The sequence below is a fragment of the Mus pahari genome, chromosome 8 (genome assembly GCF_900095145.1).
Source record: "Mus pahari chromosome 8, PAHARI_EIJ_v1.1, whole genome shotgun sequence".
Classification (NCBI taxonomy): Eukaryota; Metazoa; Chordata; class Mammalia; order Rodentia; family Muridae; genus Mus; species Mus pahari.
Window position 1 is genome coordinate 66,117,295 of NC_034597.1, and position 11,435 is coordinate 66,128,729.

The window sequence follows — 11,435 nt, forward strand, 5'->3', positions numbered from 1 at the left end:
ATGGCCCCGCATGTCCCGGTTAGTGAAAGGCTTCTTGTATACAATCCCTCCCTGAGCAAGCCGCCTACCCATCATGCAGCTTGCACCACTGTGCTGGCTGCTGTGTGCCTCCTTCAAGCCGCCCCTTCGAAACAGCTCTTTGATGTTGAAAAAGGAAAATTGCTTTGTGTAAAAGCTCCTTTAATCTCATATAGATACAAATGCCTTGTATCTTTGGGGATATGCCAAACTGCGCTTCATATTTAGGAATTAATCTTATTAAAGAAAGCTCCGTTTAATCCCCCACTGCTGTTTCCCGGAGATGTTGAATAATTCTGCACCTGTTCCTATCACCGCTCTGCCATGCACCCTTCCTGGATTCGCTATTGAGAAGCGCCTTCAGTAAGCTGACAACGGACAGTGGCAGTCTTGTTTTGGTTTAATGCCATAGGTACAAAAGGTTCCTTTTTAAGTCTTTGCCTCCGTTTCTCTAAGATAAATAAGTCGAGGGGAAGGGGGAGAAAGGGCAAGGAAAGCTTGCCTGGTATGAAGAATAATAAGTAATAGAATAAAGCTGCTTTAGTAAGTAAGCAATTTAATATAATTGCTTATGATGAAACATCAGTATTGCTTAGGAACATGGGGTTCATACATGATAAATAGCTGCTGTGTCTTCATATATATCTCATATATATGTGTGTGTGTGTGTATATATATATATATATATATATATATATGAAAACTTGTCCTTGACTAAATAACGTGTGTGTGTGTGTGTGTGTGTGTGTGTGTGTGCTGAGTTGAAATTATTGACCCCATCCCTCCAGGTATACCTTGGGAATCCCCTCCTAGAGGAGCCCTCAGTGAGCGATCACACACCTACTACTACGGTCCAGGTCCTACCCAAGTGGTGGCTAATAACCATGACAAACAAGAAAGCAAGGTTTCCATCACTGACCACAAAGGCACATAACCATAATACTTCCAAGAGTGATGTATGTCTTGAGGTAAATGAAACATGAGGTGCCCAGGGACTAGGAGGGGTTGACATGGTTTTCTGATCAGCTACTGAGGGAAGTCCTCACTGAGAACATGCATTCGGGCTGAAACCTGAGGGAGAACCAAGCATGTGTAAATCTTTGAGTTTAAAAAACGTTTCTAGAGGGCTGGAGAGATGGCTCAGCGGTTAAGAACACTGACTGCTCTTCCAGAGGTCCTGAGTTCAAATCCCAGCAATCACATGGTGGCTTACAACCATCTGTAATGAGATCTGATGCCCTCTTCTGGTGTGTCTGAAGACAGCTACAGTGTACTTATATATAATAAATAATCTAAAAAAACAAAAAAAACAACACTTTTCAAGAGAGTGGAGACTGTGCAGAGACCTAAGGTGGGAACAGATTACAGATTGCAGCAAGGGGAGAAAGGGCTCACGGGGCAGGTTCCAAGGGACAAGGTCAACCCTGACTAGCCTTGGAAGTAGAAGACATTGAGAAGATTTAAAGCAAAGGTGTAATACGACCTAACTTTGGCTTTTAAACTCTACCTCTGATTCATGAAGTGCAGGAGCCAAAGCAAAGACATGTGTAGAAAAGTGTATCAGATCATGTGGGTGATCATATCATGGTGGTGGTGCTGATGATGGCAGTGGGGGGGTGGGGTTGGGGGGTAGTGGTGGTAAGGATGGACCCTGGGTATTTTGGAGGAGGTAGGATATGGAGGACACACTAAGTAGTTTGGAAGGGAGAAAGGGAATAGTCAATGGCCAAGTCCAGCCCTCCAGTGGGCTGGCTCAGTTGGTAACAAAGCAAGCCCTAGGACCTGAGTTCAATACTCAGAACCCACATTGAAAAAAATATGAATAAATCTGTTCATGATGGCATGTATTTATAATCCCAGGGTTGGGAGAGGGAGACATGGGCAAGTCCATGGGGTTCAATGGACACCTCACCTGACCTACTTGGTGAGTTCCAGGCCAATGAGATACTCTGCCTCAAAAATAAGGTGGACAGATGGCCCCTGAATAACAACATATTAACAAATATTAATAATAACAAATATTATCCTCTGGACTCCACACACACACATCTCCTATGTGAACATGCACCCACACGTATACTCACACACACACAAATATTCATTGCATAGACACACCAAGTGTTTACATCCAAAGAATCTCATTATGCGAGACCAGGCTGGCCTCAAGTTCACAAGAATCCACCCACCTCTGATTCCCAAGGAAAAAGTATTAAAGTCATTTGACACTCAACTCATCCTAAAAATTTTTAAAGATTTATTTATTTTATATATGTGAGTATACATACTGTAGCTGTCTTCAGACACACCAGAAGAAGACATCAGATCCCATTACAGATGTCTCTGAGACACCACATAGGTTCTGGGAACTGAACTCAGGACCTCTGGAAGTGCTCTTAACCGCTGAGCCATCTCTCCAGCCCCATCCTAAAATTTTTAAGGTTTATTTATTTCTGTTCATGTATGTGTGTTGGGGGATGTTTTCTATGTCTATGCAGGTGCCTGAGAAGGTCAGAAAAGGGCACCAGATCCTCGGAGATGGAGTGACAGGTAGCTGTGAGGCACCCAATAAGGTGCAGGGATACAAACTTTTGCCCTCTGAAAGAGCAGTTAAGGGCTCTTAAACACTGAGTCATCCTTCCAGGATTCCATACTGATTTATGCCTGGTGCTTGGGTTTTTTGTTTTTTTTTTTGGGGGGGGGAGGAGAGTTTGTTTTGTTTGTTGGTGTGTGTGTGTGTGTGTGTGTGTGTGTGTGTGTGTGTGTGTGTTTTCTCAGTAACTGCCAAACCCATTTTTGCAAAATACATCATCCCTGAAAAGAACAGCACTTACCTCACGTCGACAGTCCCCATGATGACTGGCAAATGTTGAATATTCTGCTTCTCTAAGAACCTTAAATTACGCAGTGACGTCCTCATGAATTCTCTGCAATGTCTGGGCATTGATTCTACCACTTGGGAGCAAGAAATGTTGACAACCTACAGAGATGAGGCTAAGAGAGAGCTGTCTAGGTTTGCTTTGCTTGTTGGACATGCAGACATGGCTACTGACAGGGGAAATTGCCTTTGTTACTTTTCTATTGATAAGACACCATGACCAAGGCGACCTATGGAGGAGAAAGTCTATTAGATGAGGGTCCCAGAGGGTTAGAATCCATGATGACAGAGTAAAGGTGTGTGGTAGGAACCATTGGAGCTCACATCTCTAACAGCAATCAGGAGGCAGAGAGCACTGGGGACAGCTCCAATCTCCTGAAATCTCTGGATCCCCTCCACTGACATACTTTCTCCAGCAAGGCCAGGCCTCCTGATCCACCCTAAACAGTCCCACCAACTGGGGACCAAGTATTAAAACATATGAACCTATGGGACTATTCTCATTCAAACCATCCTGGAAACTTAAGAAAGTGCTATGTGCAACTAAAACAAACCCTATCCAATAGTAGCACACACCAAAAAAATGATCTATTGTCCAGGATTACTAATAAATGCAGTGTTCTCTGTCCACTTTTCTGAATAAGTAACTGGAAGGCTGTTTTCTTTCAGCTGCCATTGCTACGAGGTCTCCCGCTTGGATCCATCTCTCTCCCCAGCGCTGTAAGTACTAAGCAATGAGTCTAGACTCTGTATGTTGTTCCAGTGTTCAGAGACTCCGCAGGCACCGTCTTGAATAAGTCTCACTGTCCTCTGTGTTAGCCACGCCGGATCCCAGAAACAGCCATGTCCAAATGGTTCTCCAGGAAGTGGATTTTATTTCCCTACAGAGAAAACATTTAAATGTGTTCCCCATCAAGGATGTGGTATTAGATACAACGTAGATGTTTCTGACAACAGGGCGGCCAAAGAAATGTTCGCATGGAGTTAATATCCTTTATCTACAAATTCTGACATCTGTCAAGTTCCGAGAACTGGATCTTTTGGTGAACTGGCAGAAAATCAACTGGCTATATGACAATGAGCCACTGTAGCTCACCTGGAAGCAAATTCTTACCTGAACCTACATAGGACCATGTAAAGCTCTTTCTTAATCCTACTTACTGGGAATACTTACATCCTTGATGTAGAAATACAAATAAGAGTTCCTCAAGAGCCCTGCCTTTCTAGGTTCGTTCCACATTTACAGTATATCTGATACATCTGAAGTCCACAGCTCAGCTGGCCACATGGGTTTCAGACAAGAGGAGTTAGCCTTAGATGCATGGCTAATCTATAATAGTGTGAAGGAGGAAAAAGCCTAGAGTTGTGTGTGGCAAAAGCAGGGGAAGGCATGTGTTCAAAATTACATATTTGGATTGGAGACCAGCCAGGGTGTGTAATTTCTCTTCCAACCCTGTCTTATCACCTGCGACACAGTGGCCAGAATGTCTGCTGGTACTTGTTTCAACTTTGACATATTATCATGCTGGTGGTTGTGGGCATGATACACTCCCAAAATACCATCCTAATATAGTCTCAAAGTGAGCTATCAGGAACTGACTGTGCCAGCTGCTGAAACATAGCTTATAATGCTACTGTGTTGCAGATACCATGGGATGTTAGAAAAGGTTAATTAGAAGGCTCTCTAGGGACTCTTGAAAATTAGTCTAGTAAACTTCTAACTAAAGATGTGTTTTCACATGAATGGGTTTCCTTTCAGCTAGTAGGAACTCTGCGTACATTATTTATTTATTCTTTTAAATAATTGCCAGGAAAGCTTCTAGCTATCTAAAGGGATCCCTGTTGTGTGGCTTTTCCTGGGGAGGCACGAACAAACATCCACTCCTTCTAGATAAGGAATTGAAACCAGATCACAGAAACTACTCCACCTAAGTCTAGCATAGAAAACCAACGGATGTAGAGGGGACACTCACAGAAGCACAGGTGAGGGCTTATTTGTGGAAGCATGGGTAACTCAAAGGCAGTTCCATCACCAAAAAGACAACCCAGTGTGGGTGACAACTCACAAAAGCTCCACCTTGCAGGCAGCACCTCCAAAGAGTCCTCTTCCACATTTTCCACTGCTTATATAGCCTTAGAGAGAATCCTCCCGAGTCTTGTAACTTTCTGAGAATCCCAAGACTTGTAAGTTTAGTGAACTTCCTTAGTCTTATGAACTTCCCTCTTCCCCAATGTTTCAATACAGTACCCATAACAACCCTGTCCCTAACAGTTTGAGCTCTTAGATCTTACTCATCTATTCCTAAACTGAGAGCTTTATCTAGACTTTGGGATTAGACACAGCTAGAATAGAATCACAAATGTGAGTCCTTAGCAGTGATAGCCTACATCAGTCAACCCAGCTTCTGAAAGCCCTGGGGTTATTTTTTCTTCCTCTACATTAGATGGATGCAAATTTTTAAGTAAAAAGAATAATAAAGCAAGCATGTTGTTCTGTTATAGGTACTTGTTTGTGTTCAGAAAAAAAAAAAAACACAGACAGTATCTGCCTCTACTCTTCTCACTCCCTTATTTCCTTTATCTGGGCAGATGGTTGGTTAGTTAAGACACGTAAAGTCAGTCATGGAATAACTAACGTCAGTGCCCAAGGAGAAACCCTTACCCTCAGTAACTCACCTTCTGGACAGAAAACAGACATTACAACTGAGTGAAGTCCTCAGTGAGTCAGAAAGTAAGATGTGCTCTGGGAAATAAAGGAGGACCTGGAGCAGGTTGCAGGGACCAGCACTGTGAAGCGGGATGGGTAACAGTGGATAGGGAAATGTCAATAAAAGGGTGAGGGCGTGCCAGGTGGAGATCTAAGGTACCAGCCCCATGGACAGGGAGAGTCGGGTACAGTATTGTGCCTCTTGGTGTCAAGACACTGGGGGCCAGGCACCAAAGTCCTCACATTGCTTCCCCAGAATCCTCAGAACTGATGATCAGGAAGGTAAAACATGGGAAGTGTGGGAGTGGGACAGCTGCAGCAGCCAGGCCAGCACACCCCATCCTTGTCCCTCTCACTGTCCCTCTCAGCCCAGGGCCACATGAGTTGTATAAAAGAAGTGTGTTCTCCCTTAGGAAGCAGCCCTTTTTTCTTCGCATCCCTTTCCCTCACCCTCAGGGCTTCGTGGCCACCCAGCTTCAAATGTTTGCCTTCATTTGCTTTCCAAAGCATAAGGCATCTCAGCAAGTTTGATGGAGCTGTGGCTCCAGTGAGACATAGCTTGAGCGCCACATATTCTTCTGTTCATGGAGATAGATCCCTACGGGCCTTTAACCCACAAGCGCCATCATCAAAGCACAGGGGCCTCTAAGATCATCCCACTGTAACACAAGCTATTCTTCTTAGGCCAACATTGACCCAGTCGTCTGCAGAGGGACTATTCTGTTCTATTTGTTTGCTTGTCTTAGCTCCTTAGGTCTTCATTTATTTCCACCAAGAATATTCACTTTAGGGGGGAAAAATGAGATCTAAAATGAAATCTTATGGAGGGGAGATTCATCATCCATTCATTTACTATGCAGTGTGCAAGTTCTTATGCCAAAGCACTGACCTTGACAGAGTGTCACACAGTCTACTTCATCTATGCACACAACCAGGAAGTAAGTTAAGCAGAGCACATAGCAGCACATGACCAATACCCTCTTTGCTCATTCATTCATTCATTCATTCATTATTCATTCAGCAGATTTTGCTGAGTTCCTATTACACGCACAAAATTGAGCTGTCCATGTGTATATGTAAAGGTATGGTAAAGCAACATCCTCTAAGACAAGACATTCCATCTTGGAAGGAAACTCTTCGCAAGATGTTTTAAGTGAAGATGAACATTCCACCCTGTGGGGAAGCTTCAACTTTGGGAAATAAACAACTCAGTAGCTTCAGGAAGTCCCTGAAACTAATCAGATTCACTAGACCACTTCCATCCACCAAGCATGCATTAGCAATAAGAACTACTGCTGAGAGACATTCTCAGACCAACCAAAACAGCCTGGGAAAGACAGAGAGAGTAGCTGAGCTGCCCAGGAAGGTAATTTCAAACCTATGGAGCTGCCTGCAAGGCATGCAGTTAGCTCCAGCTTTTGGTGGGCTTTGGTGCTATACTTGTCACTGTGGTATGTCTGCCCCTATAAGTAACCTCCCACCCATAGTCCCGTAAGCAACCTCAGTAAAACTCATTGGTTCACCAAGCTGAATTTTGGTGGTATCCATGCTTTGATCTGTCATTGGTTCACTATTTGGGGGTGAACAAATGTTTGTTTTCATTTCTCCGGGAATAGTGTCAGACAGCCTGGGTTGCTTCTATGCAGAGGCCAGAATAGGCTGTTGAGTATGTAGGATCCATTTCTCTACAGGGACCAGAACCCTAAAGCCAGGATGTGAGCAGACAGTTCAGAATCAGATCTCCTTGTGTATCGTTTGTTTCCTCAGTGTGGGCAGAGATGTGAGAACAGGAGGCTGTTAGCGAACACATGGCAGGACTCAGGTGATGCTCAACCCTCTTGCTTACTGAATAAACGCAAGCAGCAGTGAGGACAGAGACTGGAAGAGCAGTCTCTTCAAAGAACCTGCCTCCAGGCTGGAGAGATGGCTCAGCAGTTAAGTGCACTGACTGCTCTTCCAGAGGTCCTGAGTTCAATTCCCTGCAACCACATGGTGGCTCACAACCGTCTGTAACGGGGATCCGATGCCCTCTTCTGGTGTGTCTGAAGACAGCGGCAGCGTACTCACATACATGAAATAAATAAATCTTTAAAAAAAAAAAAAATGCAGGCAAAGAACCTGTCCCCATTCAGCACCTATTACGTGTGGGAAAGGTGGACTCCTACATCCAAGAGAAGCCAGAGTTCTTAGCCTCCTGTTCTGAAACTGTAAATATTTGCTTCAACTTTTAGGAAACCATTATTTAAACTGAATAAAAAACTGCTAGCTGAGTTGGATGAATGCTGACATCTTGAGAAAGTTGGTCTAGCTACCAATAAACTACAACTGCCCATTATAAAGTTGCTGGCTCTGCTGTAGCCGTAGGCACTAGACTGCAGTCTATCAGGCAAGCCAGAGTCACAAGTTGCCTCAGACACCAAGCATCAGGCTGCCGTTATGATTTAGATCTGCTGTGGGTTGTGGGCTCTTGTCTTATTTCGGCGATAACTAGAGTGAGGTGTTGAAAATAATTTCCTTTCTGGCCTTTGAAATAAGAATGCAACTGGCTGGATCCCTTTTCCCTTTCATTTCTACTTTCTTTTCTCTCTCTCTCTCTCTCTCTCTCTCTCTCTCTCTCTCTCTCTCTCTCTCTCTCTCTCTCTCTATTTCTCCAATGGTTGGGCAGGTAGGATAGTGGAAAGAAAAGACTCTAGTAGCCCTGACAGTATGCTGTTGATAAACACAATCTGGTCAGTCCAGGATTCCGGCTGATTTTGGTTTCTTAAGTAGCTAAGAAGAAATCTGAAAGATGAGCATATCATGAGCCTGTGTTCACGAGCTCTTAAGCCACCAAGCTGAACAGCTCCACTGTCAAAAACACAAACTCAAAACCAAGCAGGCACTGAAGCAGTAAGCATGGATCTTATGTAGACAACTCTCAGTAAGAATAAGGGACCTCAGGGTACCTGGGCTCAGTTCAACACACAGCAAAGGACAGTGGAAACCCACTGCCATAGGCAGGGACAGAACAGGGAGTGTAACATCAGGATGGCATACAGGTGGGTGGAAAGTTAGACGCCAGGCGTGATGGGATTATAATGAAATTGATTTGTTATGATTCTTGCTGAAGATCAGATGTGACTTGGAAAGATGAAGGACAAGGACTCCAACCTGATATTAGTGATGACAGGATCTCAAGAGTAGTGACTCTTGCAGAGTTCTTGTGTAAATGAATTATTTATTCCAGCTAGCCCGAATAAAAGACACAAAATCCTGGTACTTTACTTACAAACTGTAAACCTAGATTTGGGTAGGTTGTGAACTATCCTAATTTACCTCCCAGCCATATGCCCCTTGTTACTTGCTGTTTAAATCTCGCTGGGATTATTTCTGCCCATCAGTCTGTCCTCAGGGGGCATTTCACTCTCTTCTTCTCCTTCTCTCCTTCTCTCTCTCCTGGTGGTCCCTACTTGCAACCCCCAACCTGGTAACTGAAGCCCTGCCTACCTCTATCCTCCCCAGTAATTGACTATAGCTACTTTGATTTAACCAATAGCTCTAAATTGGCGAGCAAAGTTTACATAGCATTACTCTGTGCACATGGGATCCAGATCTTGGGGGCCAGTATTTAACATTTGAATACACAGCAGCACCAGGCCAACCCTTAACATTCTTGCTACAGTTAAAATTTACAAGGGCATGCATGGATAAACCTAAAAGAAAGTCCTGGAGCCCAAGTAAAGTTTGGTCAAACAAAGATTCTTTTATTTCTAACTGTTCTCACCCTCCACACCTATTTTTTGTTTGTTTGATTGACTTATTGAGACAGGTTCTCTCTACATAGCCCTGGCTGTCCTAGAACTCACTCTGTAGACCATGGTGGCCTCAGACTCACAGAGACCCCATGTGCCTCTGCCTCCTAAGTGCTGGGATTAAAGGCGTGTGCCGTCATACCCAACCACAAAATTCTTAATGAGTTTCAAAGTCTCCCTGTACTTTACAGCCACTGTCATCTCTGTAGAACCAGTTGCTCCGCCTCTACCCCTGTCTACCCTAGTTACTCCTACCAGCTACTAAGCCACCTGTGAGAGCTTCTGTATTAGTTTTCCTGTTGCTGTAAGAAAAAAAATAACTTAACAAAAGCAGCTTACAGAAACTGTAAGCCAAAGTCCATCCCTCCTTCTGTAAGTTGCTTCTGTTGGGGTATTCTTTCCCGTCGTAGCAGGGGAAGCCACGGCAGCAGAAGCTTGGGGCTGCAGGCATACAAAGCCAGGAAGCTGAGAGAGAGACAGGCTTATTCTTCCTCCTTTCCATGCAGTCCAGAATTCAAGCCTACTTTAAACAGGTTCACACCATTGGAAAGGCAGGCATGAAAACCACCTGACACAGCAAAATGGTCACTCATTAAAACACAGAGAGCCCAGGCAGAATACAGGCTCAATCTCACAAGGCTTCCGGGGGGTGGGGGGTGGGGGAGAGTCACGATGTTCACAGTACCACGACAGCTGGGATGAAATCATAAAGAACTGTCCCACAAGCTAGCAGGAGGCAGTGCTTTGTACAGTTGTCACTCGTGAGAATATGCCTCAGGACCTTAACCATAGGGGTCCTAACTTACCAGAGACCCCGATCCCTGCCTCTGCTCCAGCCTTGTCACTGAGCAGACATCGGTTTGCCTGGTTCCCTTTCCCCTCCAGATTTCAAACTCCGAAAACATAATCTATTGTGTTTGTTGTGACAGTAAGTATTTCTCAACCAAGAAATACAAAGGTTCTCCCAGTGATCATGTCACTAATCCCTGGCCTCTGTTCCCAGACTGTTTACTTCATGTTGTGTTATGTGTACTCTCCACCAGCTACTGAGGGTGGAGCCTCTGGCCCTTCTTTTGGGGGCAGAGGCAGGCCCTCATACTACCATTGTAATGGTTTGTATATTCTTGGACCAGGGAGTGGCACCATCTGGAGGTGTGGCCTGGTTGGAATAGGTGTGACCTGGTTGGAGTAGGTGTGTCACTGTGGGTGTGGGCTTAAGACTCTCACCCCAGTTGCCTGGAAGTCAGTCTTCCAGTAGCAGCCTTTGGATGAAGACGTAGAACTCTCAGCTCCTCCTGCACCATGCCTGCCTGGATACTGCCATGCTCCTGCCTTGATGATAATGGACTGAACCTCTGAACCTGTAAGCCAGCCCCAATTAAATGTTGTTTTTATAAGACTTGCCTTGGTCATGGTGTCTGTTCACAGCAGTAAAACCCTAACTAATACAACCATGTACTGATATGTACACACAAAGGGCTTCCAGAGGCTATTAAAGGAAATGAGTGAACAATACCAAACTCCATCATATTTGGTGGGCTTGTACTTACTAATGGTGTTTTATTCCTTTCTTGTCTGCCAGGATGATAAATTAGCATTACGTGCTACTGAAAGGACTCACCCGCACAGGCTTCTCCATCATGTCTGATGATAATTTATCACCAAGACCCTCACGTCTTGACCTTCCCAAGGCTTTCAAGTACTCCAGACAGACACCTTCCTCACAGGAAGATGAGAGTTCACAGAATGAACATCTGTTTGATGTCGAGGATGAGTCTATAGGGTCTGAGGATGACTTAGAGTTTCTAGACTTTGAGGATGAGGAGTCTGAGGAGGAGTACCTGGAGGAGGATGACTTTTTGGATGAGGAAGCAATACTTCAAAGGGAAACGTATCTGTTTCAAGCAAAATGCATGGAAGAGTCTGCATATCTGAAAGAAAAGAAGCTCCAGAAGCATCTGGAAGATGGTGAGTATCTGCAGGGAAGGGATATCTTCAGAAGCATCTGGAAGATGGTGAGTATCTGCAGGGAAGGGATATCTTC

At 44.5% G+C, this 11,435-nt stretch overlaps 1 protein-coding gene across 1 annotated transcript in view; it reads left to right on the top strand.

Moving 5' to 3' along the window:
- The first annotated feature begins 11,031 nt into the window (after positions 1-11,031).
- Positions 11,032-11,435, top strand: part of Erich6b (glutamate rich 6B) — a 40,544-nt gene continuing 40,140 nt past the window's right edge. Inside the window, 1 exon segment of the mRNA XM_029541348.1 lies at positions 11,032-11,359. Within this exon segment, the coding sequence (XP_029397208.1) occupies positions 11,032-11,359 (328 nt within the window).